At 47.8% G+C, this 22,511-nt stretch overlaps 1 protein-coding gene across 1 annotated transcript in view; it reads right to left on the bottom strand.

Annotated features, from left to right (window-relative positions):
* PIEZO2 (piezo type mechanosensitive ion channel component 2) overlaps positions 1-19,869 on the bottom strand; it is a 71,577-nt gene extending 51,708 nt beyond the window's left edge. Inside the window, exons 1-12 of the mRNA XM_079943037.1 lie at positions 19,700-19,869; positions 19,287-19,412; positions 17,697-17,897; positions 16,912-17,116; positions 16,716-16,817; positions 15,501-15,666; positions 13,650-13,893; positions 11,154-11,250; positions 9,933-10,092; positions 5,955-6,044; positions 3,741-3,862; positions 2,614-2,685 (exon numbers count right to left, since the gene is read on the bottom strand). Of these exons, the coding sequence (XP_079799163.1) occupies positions 2,614-2,685; positions 3,741-3,862; positions 5,955-6,044; positions 9,933-10,092; positions 11,154-11,250; positions 13,650-13,893; positions 15,501-15,666; positions 16,716-16,817; positions 16,912-17,116; positions 17,697-17,897; positions 19,287-19,412; positions 19,700-19,756 (1,642 nt within the window). The 5' untranslated portion in view covers positions 19,757-19,869. The remainder of the gene's footprint in view (positions 1-2,613; positions 2,686-3,740; positions 3,863-5,954; positions 6,045-9,932; positions 10,093-11,153; positions 11,251-13,649; positions 13,894-15,500; positions 15,667-16,715; positions 16,818-16,911; positions 17,117-17,696; positions 17,898-19,286; positions 19,413-19,699) is intronic.
* Between the last annotated feature and the right edge of the window lie 2,642 nt (positions 19,870-22,511).

Here is a 22,511-nt window from a genome sequence, read left to right on the forward strand (position 1 = left end):
TCATACCTTCAATAACTTTTTTTCATGTGGATACTGAGTCCAAACATTTTTCATCACAGTCATAACACTGATTTTTATTATTTGAAAAATGTTGCCAATTTGTATGTGACAAGTACAATTAACACATCAAAAAAAGAAGGAAGTATTTTAGAAGTCTCCAATTCCTTTATAAATTGTTATTGAAATAAAACTAGGAAATAGAGACTATTTTCTGAAGTTCTATCTGCTAATAACAAGTAGAGAAGCTCTTATATATACGTTTCTGGGTTCTGATAGCTATCCTGCCCCAGCCTGGGTCCATATATGTACCATGAATGCTGATGCTGACGGCTGAGTGTGAAAATGACTTTTAAAATCCCACCACCTGTATCCCAAAGGAACTTGGCCCTTTAGTTCAGATATTTGACAATAAAGTAACGCTTGGCACTGACTTAGGCTATACAGAATTGACACGGAGACCCACTACACGAGGATGGAAGGTATCATTGAACAGCAATGATGCAATGGTTTGTGTGCACATAGATATGGAACTGAGAGGGTGTCCCCTACAGACCATGTTAAGCATCTCAGATGCTCACCCATAATATGAACAACGTAACAGCATTATTACGTCGTCAATGGGTTTACACAAGGGCACTCCAAAGACACTTGCCACCTCTAAGGAATATTTAAAAGCCCAGTGACTCAAGAGAGATCAGAAAAAGGGCTTTCAATAAAGTGCTTCCAGGCAAGTTCTGGAAATCGTCACGGTCTACAAAATAAACCTCATGTCAATTCCTTTCCTTTCCTCACCAGCTGGTAAAAAGGAATATGTTTTGTAGAAAAATTTTAACGCCACGGTCAGACTCTGATTCCAAACTATGAGTGGCACACATCCCAGCATTATTGCACTGGAAGTCTTGTAACAGGCACAGGTAGTGTAATACCAGCCTTCAAGAACTTGATATAATGAGGGTGAAATGAATCAGAAAATCTAAAGTCAATAACCTTCAGAAGAAGTTCTTTCAAGGATAACCAACTCATAAGGTGATGATCAAAGACCATATCCAATTCCTTCCAAAATGCAATGTTTACATGAGCAAAGGAAAGAACCACAACGATTGCAGTAGGAATGTAACCCCGGACGAAAGGACAAAACATCAGTATGACACCATTTTGAAATGGATAGGTCTCTCTAAATTAGCAAAGGGCCCTTTAAAACAGAAAGATAGGCACAGTTTACTTGTGACTTGATAGAAATTGGCACACAGCATCTGCACTACGAGATTGTTAGCATGACTGACACGCCAGTGGACCATAAGAGTCACACGGAATTTCAACTTGAATCTTTGTCTTTGGACTTGAGCAGCAAATAAAATGAAACTCTTTAGAACTCATGGATTTTTTTTATACCATAATGCTAAAATTCAATATTTGGGATTACATTTGATTACATCCAGGTATCCTGAGCAAATTTTGAATATCACTTCCTCAAATGGGCTTGCTGATTTTAGGAAATTATTTCTTGGGTGAAAGGCCAATACCAGATCTAAATGACAGTAAGAATTAGGTGAGGGAAAGGATTCTGATCTGTGATTTTCTAGTGATTCTGAATATCACCCTGCTGATGTTACGGACCTTGGTGATATTACTCGTGATTACATTAGCTACAGTAATCGAGACATAAGACGCAAACGGCTGAAGACATTTTGAGTAATTTGCAAGATAATTAATCATTATTCAATATTCTAACAAATTCAAGGAGGGCCAGATTGAAATGGATCGTTCCATTAGAATACCATCGCCAATAGTGAGTGCTGTGTCCTTTGCCAAGCGGAGCATTTAAAGCCACTGAGTTCCACGATTCCTCATCCATTTTTTTTTTCTTCTCGTGATCAGCGGGGTAATGCTCCAATTCTGTGTGGCTATGAAGCTCTGCTTTTCCAAAACCATCTTCTGACTTTGCTCTGAATTGGTCCTGGCTGAGCTGCGGGTGCCTCTGAGGCCAGCCACATGTTGGGCATTGAATTTAGAGTGTAGTTTTAGAGCTGTTTTGAAACTGGGAAGGAGGCAGGGTGAGAAAGTAAATGTGTTTTAAGGTCCTCATCTTTATGTTTAATAAATTGCCCAGAAATTTTACATGCAAATGGAATCAAAGCTCTGGGAATGGGGCGGCGGGGAGGGAGGGCGTTGGTGCTCGTTGGCATTCACGTCAAGTGCCTTACAAAGAGGGTCACGGACACTCCGAATATAGCGGTTCTCCTTAAAGCAGAGTCCCAGGAAGAGCTGAAACTCATTTTTAAGAAGGGCTTTCAGCCATGAAACAAATACATCTCAGCAGAACTCTGGACCTCAGACTTGGATAATACAGTAATCAATCCCTCTTCCCTTTCTGAGTCTGTAAGTGGTACTTGGGAGCACGTAAGCCACAGGGTAATCAGCTGATTGCTCTGGACGACTCCGTCTGTCGGGCTCAGAGACCCACAGAGATCACAGTTCCTACCCTCTGACCCCCTATCAAGTCACAAGCGTCAAACCATGCATGGGACACACAGGTCATGGGGACGCCTGAATTCTGGTCAAGGATATAAGGGTTAGAATCGATGAAATTGTAAGAGGATCAAGAAAACCTACTGGAAGCATGATCAACCCAAGGCCGCCACCACTGCTTTTTTTTGCCCTTGGCTTTCTGTTTGTCTGCTTCTCCTAAAATAAAATATGTCCAAATATTAATTCTTAGAAAGTGAGAAAACAAACTTTGAAAACCACGCTTTAACAACTCAATTGTCAAAATCTAGACAAGTTGCAAAAGTACATCAGAAGTCAGGAAAAGAAACTCTACTGAATCTGAAAAGTTTCCATGGGTCAGCAGCCGATTTCACAAGGTAAATACTCAGCATTCTATGAACATAACGCCACGTTTTCACTTTCTCTCTAGGAATTGAGGGCATATGAAGAAATATAATAATGAAGGGGTTATTTGTCAAAAATGCATCTCACAGTAAATTTTCCATGGAATTAACAGAAAAGAAGCATCACCCAAATATTATAGAACAATTTAGTGGCAAATAATTTGTTAAAATGCATAATTCCAATAACCAGAAATTTCTCTTGTGATTATTTTAATGCATGGTTGGAAAAATATAAATTTACTGTTGATAAATAGATATTATGCACTGGCAGAATACCATGCATTGCTTCTCCATTCCTTTCAAACAGAAAACCACCATGCAAACATCTTTAAAAAGAGCTTTTAAACTTAATTGGATATAACAAATCTATAATTAGATATAATAAATATGTATTTCATCTTAAGTTTCATTGGAACAGACCATAATTGAATGATATCTTAACTACTATTATTCAGAGACCTACATATTTAATTTTTGTATAAAATTTATAGAAATCAAAGGCAACAGTAGACTGCATATCTTAAATAGCTTCCCTAAAGGAACAAATGAAGCAAACTCATCCTATTTTCTTCAGAATCACACGTCCGTGAAACAGAAGCTAGGTTATATTAAAGTCGTCTTGCTGAACTGGGGGGATACTTGTAAAGTCACAGACTCATTAAATATGTACTTTATGAAACAAACAAACACATCCCACTCACAATGGGAACATAAAACTTGCTGAGTTAAAAAGATACATGGATAAAACTGGCAGAAGGAAAAGTAACATTATTTCACAGCCCTACCCAATAGCATGCTTTTACTCAACATCAAGGTACTCTGGGCTAAGAAGGAAATGTTTCAACATACTTTCATCATCCTCTTCAGAGAGTTTTTGGATGTCCTGGCCTTCCCCTGACTCCTGAGTCAAGCTCAGCATCCTCTCCTTACCCTTTTTGTATTTCTGTTGCCTGGCCTTGATGCGATCCATCCTGTACAACAAAACAGCAGCAGCAATGCCAAGAACACACCCATAGTTACCTGTACACTTTTATGCAAACAGCTAAAATCATGGACAAAGTGGTCAACATTTGGGACTTGTGGATGCTTACTTATTAGCGACACGTCTCCTTGGTTTTTTTTTTTATACCCATGTTATTTTGCACTACACAGGTGCTAGCTCAATGATATGATCAATAGTAATTATGCTAAATACTTTAAGTCCACTTATACCTGTACCAAAGCCATTCTGAACACAGCAAATTATGAAATATAAATCCTTTATTCTCCCAGGTTTTGCATTATCTTTTTAGATACTGTCTGCCTCACATAGTTGTCGTGAAGGTCAGGTGAAAAGAGGTATGCGCGTGAGAACTGTTTTGTAAATAGGAAGTTGCTCCTCAAATGTTCTCGAGTATTCTATCAGACCCTGCGACTCTTCTCCATGTCAAATCTAAGCTCTTATTGGATCTGGAAAAATGCTGAATTGCAGCTTTTTGTCTGTTTATTCAGGAAGTCTATTCAGAAACCGCAATGCTGAGCTTTTTCTCCCACATCTGCCCTCGTGAAAGATTTCATTTCTTAATTTAGTTTCTTAAAATCCTGAATGTATTGCCCAAGATTTTAAACCGATTTAAGTGACATTTCTGTTTTGGGCAGCTTAAATAATATTTGTCTTTTGCAATGATCACTGCCTTCATTCTTTTTTATTCTCACCTCTCACTTGAGAGCATGCATTCTTAAAAAAATGGAAAAATCCAGTGACATAAATTATAGTAACAGGTCTCACTTATGGGAAATTCAGAACACATTCTACATGTGGGTTCAAATTTGTTATTTCTCTACACCTGATTTAGATAGCTAGAAACAACAATAGTAATAGTTATACCATACTGTATTTTCATTATAGTTTTACATAACTCATATCTTTGATTGTGAAAATAACCATGCCATGGGATAGTGTAATTTTTACTGGCAAATATTTTTGCACAGGGAAAGAAGCTGGAAAAATGAGGTCAGGATGGAATTAAGTAGTCCTAGCAAACTCAGGGAATTTTCCTGGTGGGCTGACAGTATCTCCGTTTCCTTAGAGAAAGTGGCTCGGTTTTGAATTCTATGGCCATCAGCTGTTAAACCTGGCCCCAAACATGGGAGGCACTAGCAATCCTCAGAGGTTCCACTTACTGCTAGAAATTTCACTCTAAGAGAATAATTATTTTCAGTGGGCTAATTAAAAAAGAAAGAAAGAAAGAATTCTCAGATCTCCTGGGTGGAGTCAGTCCATTACTTGAGTTCTCCAGAATGGTGTGGTGGGAAAGGAGACCTTGAACTGGATACAGGGAAATTCGGGGTGTATTTCTAGTACTGCCTCTGGTTAGTTGTGGATTTTTTTTTATCCAGTATGCGGGCCTCTCACTGGTGTGGCCTCTCCCGTTGCGGAGCACAGGCTCTGGACGCGCAGGCTCAGTGGCCATGGCTCACGGGCCTAGCCGCTCCGCGGCATGTGGGATCTTCCCGGACTGGGGCACGAACCCGCGTCCCCTGCATCGGCAGGCGGACTCTCAACCACCGCGTCACCAGGGAAGCCCTAGTTGTGGATTTTAAGTCATCTATTACATGGGTCATCAGTTTCTTCCCAAGCAGACTGGATTACATTATCTCTAAAGATCCTTCCAAAGTGAGAACTCTGTATTTGTTCACTTAACCCACAGATATGATGGACTTCAAGTGAGTATTACTGGGAACGACCCGGTCTCATTCACTAACTGTTTAATCTTTACCAATACTCAGGTAGAACTGTGAGTCCTGATTTAAAAATGGAAACTGGAATTCAGAGAATTCGGCAGACCTGCCCAAGGCTCCCGAGTAAGCATCTGAACTAGGACCGCCCATGGCGGCCCCCTTCCCCCCACCCCATGCTCTCCTCCTTTGGACCATTTCCATTTCAGTCAACACCCAGAGCAAACACCTGGGCAGTTGTGAAAGTTACCACAAACGGATTCCTCAGGGCTTGGGGCTCCCTGGGAGCTGAGAGCTGGCAGAATGGGACCAGGCAAACCCCAAATAAAAGGAAAGCATCCTTACTGCCTCTTAAGCTGGTCCATGGACTTTTTCTCTTCCTCAATTCTTGCCTTTACAGCCTTTACAATCGTGGCCTGGAAAAGTTCAGCCCCCCTAAAAGAAAGTCAGAAACATGGAACAAATGAGCATTTTTATCGGTGTTACCCACCTTCCCCTGACAACGGTTACTAAAGGCTAGAAAACAATTCTTTGGGGGCAGCTGCCTGGCTGGGAGTGGGAGTCCCTTCCCTGTGGATGGACACGCACCGCCTCCTGCCTCCCCTGGCGGGAGGGGCTGCTCACAACCCTGAGGATAAGAGAAAAGAAAACGGTGTGTGTTTTCTGAGACTGTCAAGGCCCCTTCAAGCCTCTTAAAGCCTGTGCCCCTGACCTGCCCTCATTATGGTCGTCCCATGAGGGGACATTTAAGGAGGGGTGAGTTCAGGTTCATTTTCTACTCAGTAAGCAGGAAAGGGCGTGGAGCAAGCTGGGGCTTCGTGAGGGGAAATGCAATGGGATGGGCCGTCCAGCCCCTTCCCTTTGATTCTCTTCCTCCTGTCCTTCAATTCCCTTCTGTTCCTTCTCACTTTTCAAGCCACTTCCAGGTCCCCTAGAGCTCATCAACTTCTCCGTATCCTCAGCTCTGTCCCATTGGGGTCCATCCCGTCTGCGGGAGCCCGTTGGGATGCCGGTCCCGTGCTGCCTGATGACGGGGCGGCAGCGGTGCAGGAATGCAGGGCTGGGCAGAGGATCTGGTGAACTGCCCCCTCCCCCATGCCACGGAAATTCTGCTTTTCTACAGCGGCTGTTTCAAGCTCCTTACACTTTCCTCAAACTAGAATTCTGTCAAGGGCTTTTCACTCCTGGCAGACGACCCAGCTGCGTGCTTTCCAGAGCGAACAAAGTCACGAGGCAATGATTCTCAGCCTCCTGCCACCCACCCCAGATGGCCTTTCCTGCGGTGACGTGGAGAAGGTGACAGCCCACGCCAGTGGCCAGCGCCTCCCCATCCGCAGCCTGAGGGGCCCTGGCCCTCCCTCTCAGCCCCTCTTCCTGCATCTCTACCTTCCCATCCCCACCGCATCCTGCGCACAGGCATGCAACCATGCTCGGGTCTGCTGATCTTAGAAAAAGAACACACCGCACGGGTTTCTACGCACGGCCTTGCATCACTGTCCCTGCAGTCAAATATCCTGCAGGCACCATCCCCAAGCCGTCACCTCAACCTGAACTCGCTGGTGTTTGGCTCTGGCCCCACCTGTCGAGGTCACTGATTTCAGCGTTCAGCCTTGTCTCTGCGTATCTTGTCTACTGAATTTCCGCTCTGAAGCCGCTGTCCTCGGGCCCACGCTCTCCTACTGGCTCAGACTCCCCACCCATCTCTGAGGTGTGACTGCTGCCCAGGGTCCTTGTCTCACCTCCACATTCTCTCCGGGCAGCTCCAATCACTCCACTGCCCCAACACCGTCTGTGTATCGATGACCCTCAAGTCTCCTCACATCTCCAGACCCGTCCACTCAGCTGCCCGAGGGCTTCCCGACGGGCTGCGTGTGTTTCACAAGCTCATGGACCCACAGCTCCACAGTCGGAGCCCAACTCCGCTCCCGGCTGAGAGCTCCTCAGACCCTCTACCTTTGGGGCTGTCCCCCCACCACCTGTTGAGGCCAGAATCCTGGGCACAGTGCCCTCCCCTCTTCCCTTCCCATCACCACCTCCCTGCCAACCAATCGATTTCCACCTGGGCCAGTTTCACCTCTGAACTATCTTAATTTATCCCTTCCTGGTCCCGGCCATCACCTCCATCCTGGATCACCAGAGCAGGCACCTACCTGGTCCCTTCGCCTATGGTCCTGCTTAGACCCCATCTGTCCTGCAGCCCACTGAAAAGCAAGTGCAGCCACTTCTAAAGTCATAAACGTGGTTCTAAGGCCCCTGATAGTCTGGCCTTCCCGCAGCTTGTTTCTCTCCACTTACTGTCTTCATCTTCACATGTCTGTGTGCCAGCCACTCCGACCCCCCGGGAACCTCCCTCGGCTGTCTCCCTCCTGCACCTTCCTCCTCTCACTCCTGTTCATCCCTCAGGCTGTACCTTGGAATGGAGGCTGCCTTGGTCCTGCCCCGCGGCTGGTTGCACACCTGCCTACAATCCCCAGGTTCCCGAATGCCTCCTGCATCACGCGTGTCCCACCACCTGCAGCGGCTTGTGGACGGGTCCATCTCCCTGCCCGTCTGCAGGCTCTAGGAGGGCACGCATGGCAAGCATCCACCTCCTCATAACAGAGCAGGTGGCAAACGAGTGAATGAATGAATGTCTAGTCTAGTCTTTGGAAGCTGCATTGTGAGTTCAGTGCTTATTAAGACATGGTTGTTTTTGGACAAGCATGAGCTGTACTCTGACCAAAGCCACCAGTTTCTATAACAGGAAGATTATGCTTTGTGAATAATTGTGACAACTTTGAGAAAAAGATGCTGGCTTACTATTATGTCCGGAGTGTCTAAGGACCGAATTTTAGGGGAAGGTGAGAGAGATGCATTTGCTAGCAAAAGGACTGGCTGCTACATACAAGTAAATAAGGTTACTATTGGGATGAGGCATTATGTTCTGCTCTGAAAATGACGTCCTGGGCGTTAGGAAGACAACTGTAATGGTAAACTACTGTCCCTAAATGAAGTCAGCGTCCATCTACATGGTGAGGGCTGAGGGTGCAGCAAGGCTCCTCGGATTAAATGTAGGTGCCCGAAGGGTAAGCTGGGATGAAGTGAGACAGTGGCATGGACATATATACACTACCAAATGTAAAATAGATAGCTAGGGTGAAGCAGCCGCATAGCACAGGGAGATCAGCTCGGTGCTTTGTGACCACCTGGAGGGGTGGGATAGGGAGGGTGGGAGGGAGACGCAAGAGGGAAGAGATATGGAAACATATGTATACGTATAGCTGATTCACTTTGTTATACAGCAGGAACTAACACACCATTGTGAAGCAATTATACTCCAATAAAGATGTGAAAAAAAAAATGCAGGTGCCCGACTGGGTCCTCATCCTATTTGGCTCCAGGTTAGTTAACAATGGCTGGGAATTCTCAGCCTTTAAATGGACCTTTGAAATACACATGTTGCTTCTCCTGGCAGAGAAGAAATAGGCTCTGGGAACACTGGTGGTAGAGAGAGAATCAGAATGATCAATACTGGTAATTGACATGATACAAGCTAGCATTTATAAGGTCGTTTAGCACCATGGGTCCCATGGGATTGAGGCAGGGCCAGGGTCTCAGAGACAAGCTCGCTCTAGGGGATCGTGCAGCTGCCCTTTGACCCCCATCTCAATGGCCTCCTCTTTAGTACCTAGGTCTCTTCCCAGTCTTTTCCCTAAACCTATACGACTGGGGGCAGAAAATGGAAAAAGGGGGAATCTAAGGAGAAAGTAATAAACAGTGCCACTGGCCCAGAGAAGGAAAAAATCAGATTGTTGGGGAAGAAGAGCCTGAAAGGAAGGGGATAAGGAAAGACAAACAGGAAGGGTTTAGGGTGAGGCTGGAGTAACACGCTCCTCTGTCTACGGTCTGAAAAATAACAGATTATGTTTTTCTCTGTCTTTAGGAGTTTCTTCTTAAAAAGGAGGCGGCAGTGGGGGTGGGGGGTGGGGGGAGACGGACTAGACTCTGGACCGACGTGGCCTATGTTCCTGTTCTGACTGAGGCCAGAGGACCTACTCCAGTGATGAAGTCTGGACCGAGGGGCTCAGACAACCAGCCCATCTTTAACCTTCAAGGGTGTCCCAGTCCTCATAAGGTGTGATTCCCTCCATAGACTTGCTTGTTACTCTTCTGTTTTAGATCTTAAAGGCCTTGGGCTAAAGCCGTCTCGGATCAGTTTTCCTGAAAGGAATCTCTTAATTTCTTGTGGGTTTTACAAGCAAGCTCAGACAGGAATCAAGAGTGCAATATCACTTCCTGACAGGTTTCTTAAGAGAAACCCCTTGACTCCTTGGCCTGACCCACCTCGAAGCCAGGATCTGTGAAGCTTTTATATCCGCCACGACGTGCAGGAAATAGTAACTCATGAAAACTCTTCTCTGCAGCAGAAGGAAGGCAAAGCATATGCTGTCCCAAATAATCCCTGCTTCCCCGCTCGGTAGTTTACACGAGGAATCATCATCAGCTGGGCAAAAAGAAAAAGAAAAAGAAGAAAAAAATGAAAACTTACACCCATTTTCATTGTTATTTTATAAACCCTCGTGGCATGATCAGACTTGGGCAATCACACAGGTGTAAGAGCAAACTTCCGATGCACTGAGTCCCTCTGAGTGGGTTTATTCCCAGCCAAGGGCACACACTTCAAATCCAGTATCAGCACTGATTCACAAGGCTGACCACAAAGTGAGCTCTTGATAATGTAAGGCAGAGGATGGAAAGGGACCCCTCCCACCCAGTAAGGGCCATGGAGAAATAGCATCTATGTCCCAATGCCAGAGGAAATCTCTGGTACAAAAAAGACACATGTTCTGGGAATGGGCTTCCCCAGGGGTAGCCAGGGGAGCAGGTACGGTCTATCGGAAGAAGGGGTGTCAACAGAACATCTGATCCTAAGTCAGAACAAACTCCAGTGCCTCTTCATCCTCTGCAAAGTGTAGTAAGGATTGGAAGGCAGAGTTGGGGGAGGGGTTTCATGTTCAAGGCCCCATCCTGGGCGCCAAGGAGGATGGAGGTGCTGTCCAGGGTTCTGATGCAAGACACAGAGGGGCGGAAATGGAACTCCTGCCTCTGTACAGGTGGGAATCTAACTCCAGACACCCTGTTGCTGCTCCCAACTGTCTTCCCACGGTGGAGGTTCTCTGAGCTTCAGAGGAGGGGGGGTCTGGAGGCAGAGCTACTTGATGACCGAGATTCCAACCGCAGCAGTCACAGGCGTGTGTGGGCATCTGTGACCCTTCCCGTTGTAACTCAAGGAAGTTCAAGGAGTTGCTGAAGGCCACAACTGCCCCCTAGACCTGCTTGGGGAGGGGGACAGGGACGTTTGTGGAAGAGGATGAGAGGTGCGGTGGGGGTGTGTGTCCTGAGCACAGATCCCCAGCGTGGCACAAGCCCACAGCTCCGTGCAGACGCTGACTCACGTCCCTTCACCTCTTCCCTTCAGGGGCTTCGGCCCAGTTTCTAAATTAGAACAATACACTGCCCTTCCTTCTTTGTGCTTTTGTTCCCAAATTTGCTTTTCATACTTACGCATTTTGTAGCCCTTGACTGTGCAGGCCAGGCTGAAAGCTTGGATCAACCAGCAACTATTTTGAACCAACTTTTCAATATAGCCGCATGCTCCTATCTGAAAAACAAAGGGGAAAGGCATATCCTGAAGCTCCACAGCCGGAGAAAAGGCTGATGTCTTGCAATCCCAACACGTGCGAGAATTCCCAAAGTCCCAGTCTGGTGGTGGATGGGGCCCCAAACCCAGTCCCCACCGGGTAGAGCGCCTGATGCTTCACTTCCTCAGGGAGTTAAACTCAAGGAGCAAGGGGAGAACCCTGAGCGTGACGCTTTCTGAACTTGGAAGCTCCTCTCTTTTCAAAGAGGAAATCTCAGACCACCGTAGGAACCAGCCCGGCTCTGTGATGGCAAACGGGTGAGCACGGATCCAGGACTGGGATTCTGACTCTCACGAGTCAGACAGAGTCAGACGTAGTAAACCTACGCTATTTGCCAGGAGATAGTCACAAACATAAGCTGCCTGGTGTAGCTCTTAGAGCAGGAAGAGAGGATGTGCTTGGAGCCAATTCTTTTTTTCTTTTTTGGTACGCGGGCCTCTCACTGTTGTGGCCTCTCCCGTTGCAGAGCGCTGGCTCAGCGGCCATGGCTCACGGGCCCAGCCGTTCCGAGGCACGTGGGATCTTCCCAGACCGGGGCACGAACCCGTGTCCCCTGCATCGGCAGGCAGACTCTCAACCACTGTGCCACCAGGGAAGCCCGAGCCAATTCTTTTTCAGCCAATTCTCTGAGTAAAGGAGACTTCTTTGTTGACTGTCACATTGTTGTCTCACAACAGTGATGTCTTATCACAGTTAAGTTCACATCCCAAGGGGGGAAAATAGCCTCCTCCTCAGGGAATCTCTTCCCCCCTCTGTCTCCCTGGACACCCCTGAATTCAAGTTTCTGATGAGCTCACATGGCAACGTCTCCAGGAAGCCTCTTCCCAACTTACCCAGGCCAGAAATTAGGCATCCTGTTTTGTACTGCTTTCCTAAAATACTGTCACGATGAGCATTAACAGAGTGTACTGTAATTATTTATAAGAAAGTCTATCTTCTCTTTTAGAATGTGAGTTCCTTAGGGGTAAAATCTGCGTACTATTCACCTCTAGTTCTTCAAGATATAAAACAGTGCCTGGCAAAGATCAGGTCTGCAACACAGGTTTAGAGAACGAATGAATGAATGAGCGGATGCCGCAGCCACACACTTTCCAGGAACAGTCATAGGGATCGGCCTCCAGCCGCAGATCTCTGCCCATCAGACGGGCTTTAGGATGAAAGGGTGACCTCCCGTCCTATCTCATGCCCTTTCCAACAACTCTCAACACCACCCCGCAGGCAAACACACACTGCTGGGGTTGAACTGATGAATAAAAATCATTTTGACTATCAGCTATAAACTTAGCATTCTAATGGTCACGACACAAAATAAGTTCTTCAAATACATACTCCTGGTGACATAGACTTGGCTTCCCCAGATTTCTAAACACAGCAGTGCACGTGCCCAAATAAAAAAGTCAAATGCTTTCCAGTAGAATTGTCTGGTGAGCTCATCTGTAAGTACCAGGAAGGGGGGAAGCAGGAAGTCGTACATCACTGTTCTTCTAATGCACTGTCAGTTACAGCCGCTGAGTAGCAGGCCCTGGGATTCACTTTAAGCTGGAGGTAGGGGTGGATTAACTCCTTCAGCTCCTGAAAGGTCGTTGTTTAATTTCCTGACACAATAAATAGTTTAAAAGGTGTCTTTGTGGCCTAAAAGAATCCATGTGATTCCGGCATGACTCGTGGGCAGTTTATCTACCAGGGAAGTGGCCACGATGTGCCCTGGAACATGGATATTTAATAGAGAAGCAGCCACGTTCTGTGGACGGGAGATGTTTGTCTCAACCCTCCACTGTCTGAGCTGTTTTCTAGTCCAGACGCTGATGCTCAGATCAGCCGTAAAGCTTCCCCTGCATCCACCCTCATCTCAGGGCTTCATAAAACATCTGTGCCTTCAGGGGTCCATCCCTCCTCATCCCCACCCCCAGCGGTGTCATGGAGAGCCGCGCCCATTCTATTTACACTTCCACAGCCCTTTCTAGGTAAAAGAGTTGCTTTTAGCCAATATGATCCAATTTTTGAAGACATCCCATGACTGATTCAACTCATAAAAGGGCCACACTGCAGCCCGTCGTAGGAATGATCACCGATCGTTCCTCAGAAGAGATGGATCTGAATTAATAAAATACATTTTAGAGTTTATTCCTATGAAGACATATCCTCTTGTCCTTGAGAGGCTGGAAATGAGCAAAAAGGATTCTTCTTAATGTGGTAAAACAACGAGTAATGAATGGTCATTTGAATTCTGAGTTTGCAAGCATCTTATTGGGGCTTTTAAGAGAGCAGGGTGACGGGCCACGGGCTTTTAATAACCACTGAACGGATCGTTGACTCTGACGCTGAAACCACAAATGTGTCATACGGCGGAGCCACTTACCGACAGTATGTTTTTCATCGTGATCACAAAGACGTTGTATGCGATCAGCCAGTCCCAGTACCGCAGGATGCTCTTGATGGGCTTCAGCAGCAAATCGCCCCCGAAGAGCAGGAAGTAGAAGCAGGCCACCAGGTAACCCATGCAGAAGATGCTGATCCTGGTCGTCCCGGTGATGAAGATGATTGTGAGCACGAACCAGAAGAGATAGCTGAAGATGATCACTTTGGACATGTCCAGGTACGATCTGCAAAACAGAACCGAAAGACGACACAAACGACAGCACAGATCAAGTCGGGACACTCTAGTTGAGGAAGGAACAAATTCACACTCTCCTCCTGACTCTGTCTGCAGGCTCTGTCCAGGCCAGCCTGGGAGCTCTGTGTTCCTCTCTCACCGATCACTGCCTGGTCCACAGGAAACCCTCGCCCAGTTAGTGATGGACAGAGTGGTACCTTGTGAAAACACCATGTGCATGTTTATTTTCATCGAATTTGGGCCAAACGTCGCACAAGTGGCACCATTTTCTGCCTACTACCTGAGTACTCAAAACCCTCTCTGTCTTTCTATAGGATGCCGAGGAAATTCTAAGATACAGATGCCTCCTGGAGCAAGAGAATAGTTAAAAAGGGAGTCCTTTCCATGAACTGGAACTTAATGGATTAAAACAAATACAAAGATTTTGCTAGAGGTGAAAATCTCTCCTCCAGATGAGAAGTAGTTCTGCCCAAGCAGACCCAGAGCTTCCAGGCTCTGTCCAACAGTTTCTCTGCACCTCCCTCAGCTGACATGTGGCAGCCATTCTTCCACTATAACTCCCTGAAGGAGGCAGGTGCTCGGGCCTCCATCCTCCCGCAATGAAAGTAGTTGCCGCGGCTCCCCTGGCCTGGGCCATCGGCCCATCTGCGTTCACTTAATTACAGTCTCTCAGTTTTGGAGGTTTTGCTTTGGTTGTTTCTCTTCCCAGATTTGGAAAGAAGCAGAGAAGAACCAATTGTGGGTCAGATATTTGATAAAAGAGTTGCTATTTTGTGGGAGTTAACAAGTCACCTCTGATAAATACGTGCAACACTGCCCAGCATCGTTAGGGAATAAGTTGTGCCTTAGACGAACACTGTCACATAAGCGAACTTTTGAACTTTACTCTTCTTAGACTAAAACATTCAACACTTTTAAATGTTTCTATGATTCTTTTCCTAAAATATATTACACTCATCCTTGATTTAACACACAGGAGAATGAATAAGATGTCGGTGTTTCTCAGCATCCCAGGATCATACAGGTAATGTTAGTGACTCAGTCCAGGGTGAGATCTGAACGCCCACAGGGCCTCCTGATGTGTGTGGCTTGAAGTCAGTAGAACTGGGCTGCTGGCGTGTTTGAGTGTGTGTGCGCGTGCAACACGTGCGCGTTAGCACACTGTATGTTTTCCACACATATCCCTCCCCTGCCTGCAGCTGTTAATTCCTCCTGCAGGAGGCCTGGCCTCCGCTCCTCAGCCCTGACTTGCTTCAGTTTCAGAAATCATAAAACTAAGCTTGTGAGAAGGACACGGAAACACCAGCCAACGCGCTCTGTGGAGGAGCCTCTGGGGCTCCCGGGCAGCAAGTGAGGCCCGGGGCTGTCCTGGGGTTCAGGGGCAGCTGCTTTCCAGAGCTGCTGAGGGCTGTCCACGGAGGATGGAGGAAACGTGGGAGGCTCGGCTTCCAGACCACTGGGCCATCCTGCCCCATGATTCTTGCCTTTGGGGGTGCAATCAGCGGGTCAGCTCCCCGGGAAAGGCAGGGGGCGCTGGAGGCACAGTTTCCAGGGATGCACCTTCCCAGGGGCTGTGCGCTCGGGCGGCTGCGTTACCTGCAGTGGATGAAGTCGGGGACGGGGTTGTGCTGGCTGAACGAGGCCGCATCCAGGTTCATGCAGATCTCCACATTGTCACCTGCCATGATCCGCACGGCGGCCTTGTTTTCATCCTCGAAAATCTGCCGTTGTAGGGAGGCGCACAGAAGCAGCATGAAGTCATCTGGCAAGACAGACACGGGAACTGAAACCCCCTGCTCCCCCTCTGCATCTAGGGATGCGAGGAGGGGTCCCCACGGGGTACCAGCGGCTCCTCATCTGCTACCTGAGTTACGTCCTGGGAGTTCACTTCCTCCTGGATTCCAACCTCCCCCACCCACCACGGGGACGCAGGAGGGACCACAGACGCTCCGGGGCTCCCAGGGGAGAGTCCCTGGACGCTGTATGCTCGTCGGTGAGTGAAAGTAACAGGCGATGACTAGTCTTCATGAATCTCTTACACGACAATGTCTGCCTGCATTGATCTCCCCCTGAAGCTTTGAGGGGCCACTGAGCACTTTCCGTCATCTTTATCTCTTCACAGGCCGTAGATGCAGGCGTTCTGGCTTTCTTTGTCCTCTCCGTCCCCCTCTGCACTGGTAACCAGACTTACCAGAACATACAGGACGTGGAGGCTGGTGAGAGCAGGTGAAGACGGTGGCCGATGGGGGCGGGTAGAGACGACGGAGCTGCCCTCATGGCCGGCTGCCCAGAACAGTTTCCCCTCCCAGAGGCGTTGTCTTTAATCTACACCCGCATGTGGGTGGGCAGCACCAAATCTCCACCCCCTACGGCGGGTGCCCAGACCTTAACCTTTGGACGGTCACCCGCCCTTGGACGGGCTCGGGCTGCAGCCCCACTCAGGAGCATCTGTGGTCCGGCTGCGTCCTTCCGGCTACCCCAGCCCACCTGTAGGTGTATGTCTGCGGTGGCAGCAAGAAGCAAGCAATTTGCCCAGGACAAGGCCTCCCCCTGCAGTCCACCTTCTAGAAGGTGGGTGTGTGGTGGCGGAGAGCGGGGTTGTGCATTGGGAAGTGAAATCATGAAAGCGAACATGGTGTTTCCGATGCTATGTATTAACTCTGCAGATGTAACAGGGCCAGCAGAAGCCACTAGCAGGCTGGGATGCTGATGCGTGGAAACCAGCCTATGACTGTACGTGGGGTAGGGGGGCCCACAAACGCACGACCAGGAGAAGGACGAGCAAGTGGGAATCCCAACGGCCCCACTTACACACGAGGAACACGGGGTTGGGCCGCACGATGAAGTCTGGGAAATACAGCCACTTGACGATGTTGTCATTGAAGCTGGCGCCCTTGAACCTCCAGGGGTAATCTGCAGGGTGGAGGCGGGAGGAGCCGGGTCAGGGCACCCCTCCGTGCCCTTGTCCCCACTGTCCCTGAGCAGGCTCCCGGTGGGGGGCATTCACCTCGGCACGGGGCGGGAGGGATGCCGATGCAGATGAAGTACTGGAAGGTGATGATGCAGGCCAGGAAGCAACAGTACTTGGGCCAGATCTCCGCGATGGCTTTCCTTCGGCGCCGGTACAAGACGGCAATCAGCCAGCAGGCATGAATCATGGCGTAGAAATCCATCCGCTGTCCGATCACATTAACTGACATGAGGAAACAGGTCTGTGTAAGGATGAAAAGAAGCAGAGAGTCGGCTTCACGGGGAAGGGGAGTGGTGTCGGCGGCCCACCCCGAGCGGGCGGTGGAGACCTGCATTCCTGGGGCCGGGTCCCTGCAGGCGTTCACCTGCGCTGCCTCTTTGGGGTGTTTGCATCACGAAGACAGAAAAACTGACCAGGTCACCCTCAATAAGAACCACTTCAAATGGTGGAGGGAATTACCGTTATGATCTCGCCATGAAACGTCACTGTTCCAAGTACATTCTATCGAGGGCAGGCCTGCCACACCATTCAGGTCAAAACAGTGCATTTTGGCTAAGGTTACACATCCGGAAGGCACAAAACAGACATCCACACGTCTGTAAGACCAGAGATCCCGAGAGGCCATGTCCACTGCCACAGAGCAGGGGACTGGCACCAGGTCCTGGAGACTTTCAACCAGGCCAGGCTAACCCTTCAGTTAGGCTCCTCCCGGATCCTGAGGGGACAGAGACGTGCCACAAAGCCCCAGTGGACACCTGGCCAAAAGCAGCCACTGGAATTTTCACAGGAAAGAAAGAAAACAGGTCAGCAAGGAAACTCACCTCCAGACCAAACTTGTAGAAGAAGTAATTGATGAAATACTTGGCACAATTGACAAGTCCATCATCCAGGTGGAGTCTCGTAATGTCGTGAAAGATGGTTTTAGACACGGGGGCTGTGAGGTTGTTCCGACCGCGATAATACTCCTGATGGCGGTAGATGGTGACCTCAAAGGCCAGAATGGCCAGCATCAGGAGGTTGTTCTGGAAAGCAAGTAAACTGCATGTGATGCCACGCGGTCATTTAAACAATCCCCGCGAGATACCATCTCGTTCCATTCTGGGTGTCTAAAAGAACAGTGCATGATCAAATCCCACCTCTATAAAATACAGTCTTGAATTCAATGCTCATTTTCCCTGTTTTATGGGAACAAGGGTGGAGTTATCTCCAATATGCAAATCAGGCTAATTTCCATGATAACAGGATCTGGAACCTCTACACCAAAGACAGGTGATGGTCATGCCTGTTCCTGAAAAAGTACCCACTGAACCTGGAAGCCTTGTCCAGTTACTTTGGGAGGGTCGTCCAACCTTCTTTGCGACTGAAAGTGAGAAACCCTTGTACAGTGTCCTACAAGGACCCCAGGAAACAGACTGAACTGCCGAGTGGGACTGGCATTAGAGGGGGGATTTTTGAACACCTCTGAAAGCTGGCTAGAGAGAGCAGTAGGTGGAAAAATACGCTGATTATACCACAAAATAATAATAGTGATGATAACAATTATTAATAAAATGATAACACTTATGTGCCAGACACTATTCTAATCCCCCTTTTCAAATATAAGTTTGTTTTATCTTCACAACAGCTCTCAATGGTAGATATCATTCATACATTACAAATGATACCTGCCATATGAGAAAAAAACTAGAAAGCTACACCAAGCAAAGTGAGATGCTGAGCGCACTTTCAGATTCTGGGAGTTGAGTACAAAGGTTTTAAGTGCATTGTCAGCAAAATCCATCAAAGTAGAATGCTCAGATTATCCATCAGAATAAAATGTGAATAATCTGAACTATACTGCTTTCCTTATGTTTGTTACAACTACTTGCAATCAAAATTCCCTTTTCAGAGATATGCTCTTTTTATCTGGCTACCTCTAAACATAACATACGCCCTTGGTTAAATTTGTAGAATTTAGATAGCAAACATTTCTTGTAACGTGACACCTACTTCTCAGAAACGATCACTGCTGACCATTTGGTATAATTTACTCAGTATTTTTTCTTTGTGTCTAAAAGACTTCATCCTATGTATGGTGTTTTGAAGTTTGCTTTTCTTTTCAACGTTACAGTGTATTTTGGACATCTTTCAGTGTCTGATAGTGTCAATCTACCTCTGTCTTTGAGTGGTTTTATAATGTTCCAGTGAATATACTTGTCATACGTTATTCAATGGATCTCAGACTACTCGATCGATTTCTTTTCAGCATAATGCAATACTGATTTTAATGTTCAGTTGTCTGTTTCGAAGGTGACTGCAAACGCCATGTAAGAGGATGAGGCCCCTATCAAAGCTGAAGTTAGCATCTCCTGGGAAAGGGCTCCAGACATTAACTTGGCAGACACACAAACTTAGGGTGACAAAGGCTTTACCCTCAGGTAGACAAGCAAAGGAGAGGACTTCCTCAGGCCGACCCACTCTGCTGGGTCAATGGGGGCGCTGTAGAGCAGAGACTTGTTCAGCTGCTGCAGGGGTATATTCGTTTGGTTTTCATTTGGCTGAAAAGAAGAGAAAGGGGAGTAAGAAATGGCCCCATGGATTAGGAGAGTTCAGAGTAGTCTCCCTCAGCTACAGTTGGGGGGAGAGAAGACCCACTTCACAGGGGAAATCTCAGCATCAGAAGAGATGGGGGGCCAGAATGCCTCCAACCTGCTGAGCTGCTGAAGGCCCGACAGGATGTTCTGGGGATGTGTGTCCCCCAGTATCTGCCTCCGTTCCCTGAAGGCCAGGCAAAGAGATGCCCCCCCTGCCCCCCTGCCCCACCAACCCCGTGTCTGAGGCTCACCAAGGAACAGTTGACAGAAAAGTTTTCAGGCTTAATGGTCTGCAGCTGGTACAACATTTTGCAGACAATGATCACACATGTCCAGACAGTGCAGACACTTGAAGCCAGGCGGCGGAGCTTGGCGTACGGCAGAGCAAAAGCCCAAGAAATCAAAAATACATAGTTGAACAGAGACACCTGAAAACAGAAAATCAGAAATGGGGACAAAAATACACAACACGGCACAACGTCTACAAAACCTGGCAACCTGATTGATCCTGTTCTGCTGAGTTCAGCAAAGGCTGATTGAGTTCCTTGCATGGGCAAGGCATGGCCCCGAGTGTTAAGACACATGTCTTGTAGGCAGACAGGTGTATAACCAGGTGATGTCAAATAACGTAGCAGCGGCAAACTACACGGGTGAACAGGCTCCTGTGAGAACATCCACAGGGGGTCCTTGGCCCAATCTGGAGCTTCAGGAACATCTCCTGGCAGAGATGACTCCTGAGCTGTGCGTTGAAGGATGCAGGAAGTCAGCCAGGCCAGGAAAGGTGAGAAGTGCATTTCAGGTAAAGGATATACAAGCAAAGGCAGCAAAGCATGAAGTAGCATGATAGGAGCAGGTGACCCCAAACAGCTGGAGATTTTGGACTCAACAGCGGTGAACAGCAGCAGAAAGGGAGGCTGGACATGCATCTGGGAGCCACATTTTGATGGACCCTTTACAACCATGTACATGAACCCCTCCTGCAGAAAGCAGAGAGTGCTGAAGGGCTTTCCACTGGGAAACCCTAGGGAAATATTGCATTTTATTTAGATAGTGTAGCCGAGGAATGCAGGTGCATCAGTGGGGTTGGGCCAGAGGTCAGGGGACCAGCTCACACCCACTGCAGTTGTCCAGGAGAACAATGACAAGGGCCCAAACTGGGGTAGTGGGGCAGAGAGGGGGAGGAGTCGGGGGTCTGAGGCGGGAAGTAAAATTAGCAGGATTTGAAGACTGATTAGCTTTGAGTGGTTTGGGGGGCGAGGGAGGAAGTGTGGGAGACGCCTCCCAGCTTCAGGCTCGGGAGCCAGAGCCCTGAGAGGATGGCAGTCCCCAACCGAGACAGGATCTGGGGTGGGGGCAGGTGTAAAGCAGGAAGGCAATGACTTCAACTTGCTTTGAGACCATGAGTGTGTTTTTCCATCAGGTAAGATGCCCACTCATTTCCAACCTTTCTTCAGAGCTTGCAGTTCATTGAACAGTACAGAAGCCCTGCCATCTTATTCAGTCATGGAAAATCCTCACTTATTCTGAATATCATTAAAATAATATCCGACTATTGTTAAACTGATATCATAGAAACATTAGTATGATCGGGTAGAAATAACCACAAGAATGCAATTGATAAAACTGAACAGGTACCAAGTGCCAAGCACTCAGAGAGGTATGGTTACCTGTTGGGCTTACAAAGCTATAAAACAAGAAGTGTGGAGACACCAAGACAATATTAATTCTGCAGTTTGTTACCTACGACTCTTCTACTTAACTACTTGTCACTGTCCAAGGCATGGAACCTCTCTGAGAGTTAAGTGTTGAAATAGTACAGCAGTAGGAGCTGCTTACAGAATTGAGGATGAAAGAAATATTGTCCAAGGAAGTGCCTGTAAACTACAGTCACAAACATAACAAATAACAAAAGTTACATTTTAGCAAGATATTCTGACCGGCCGGCCGACGGGGGCCGACTCCTCCCCCGTCATCAGCAAGTGTCCTGCTAATTGGGGTGCTAAAAAGCAAATCCTATTCAAGCTCCCATAAAATTAAGTCTATTTGTTATTTCTTTTATTATGTATTTAAGGCATTGAGTGCAAAAACAGTACGATGAATTGACATAGGACTTTTAATCTTTTGAGTGATAGAAAAAGATGATACCTTTTATTAAGTTAATTAACGAATTAGGTTCACGGTCATACATCTCCTGCAGCTCCCTGCCCTCAAGAAACACCCAGGTAGTGCAAGTGAGAACTGCAACAAACAGCCGTGACACCGTGATGGCGGGGGTGGGCTGAGCCGAGTTGTGGGTGTTGACGCCACTGCTGAACATCTAATCCAGGGTTAGAGAAGATGGCCCAGAGGGCGTTAGATCTGAGCTGAGGCCGGGGGTACAAACAGGAGCTGGGCAGGCAGAAGAATTACAGGTGTCAGGCCACACAGGTGAGGGGAGCGTGGGGTGACCATCCTCAGAGCCGCAGGTGGTCCATCTTGAGAGCAGTGGGCTCTGAGTCCATTCAGAGGACTCGGCAGCCCACCCGGCAGTTCAAGTGTCTAGGGCAGGAAATGGTGATGTGGTACAGGGCCAGATCAAGTGACTGTGAGGATGAGAGAGAGCTTTGAAAATTTTCGAGAAGTGGATGAACACGATCCTAGTTACAGACTAGAAAGAAGACCCTGGCCACACAATGGAATACGTATTGGCAGGAGAAAGGATTAGAGCAATTTGGGGAATTGGTCAGAGGATAGTTGCCTTTCATATCCATGGGCTCCCCATCCTGGGGTACAGAGGGCCAGCTGTAATCTCAAAGGGGGCTGAGGGAGAGGTGGTGGGCTCAGCTGTAGAGATATTTCGTGGAAGGGGCTTTGGGACACTCAAGAATGAGGTCCCGTCCAGTTGTCCCTTGGAGATACGGGTCTGGAGTTTAAAGAGAGGACGGGTTTGAAGGTACAGATGTCCGCTCATTGTATGGAGATGACACGTGGAGCACAGGAGCTCCTGACACAGCTGCCGGAAGTCTGGAGTCAGTAGAGGGGGCTGCAGATGGAGTCTGCAGGCCCCTGAGAGAAGCTGGTGGG

The sequence above is a fragment of the Stenella coeruleoalba genome, assembly GCF_951394435.1.
Source record: "Stenella coeruleoalba genome assembly, chromosome: 14".
Classification (NCBI taxonomy): domain Eukaryota; kingdom Metazoa; phylum Chordata; class Mammalia; order Artiodactyla; family Delphinidae; genus Stenella; species Stenella coeruleoalba.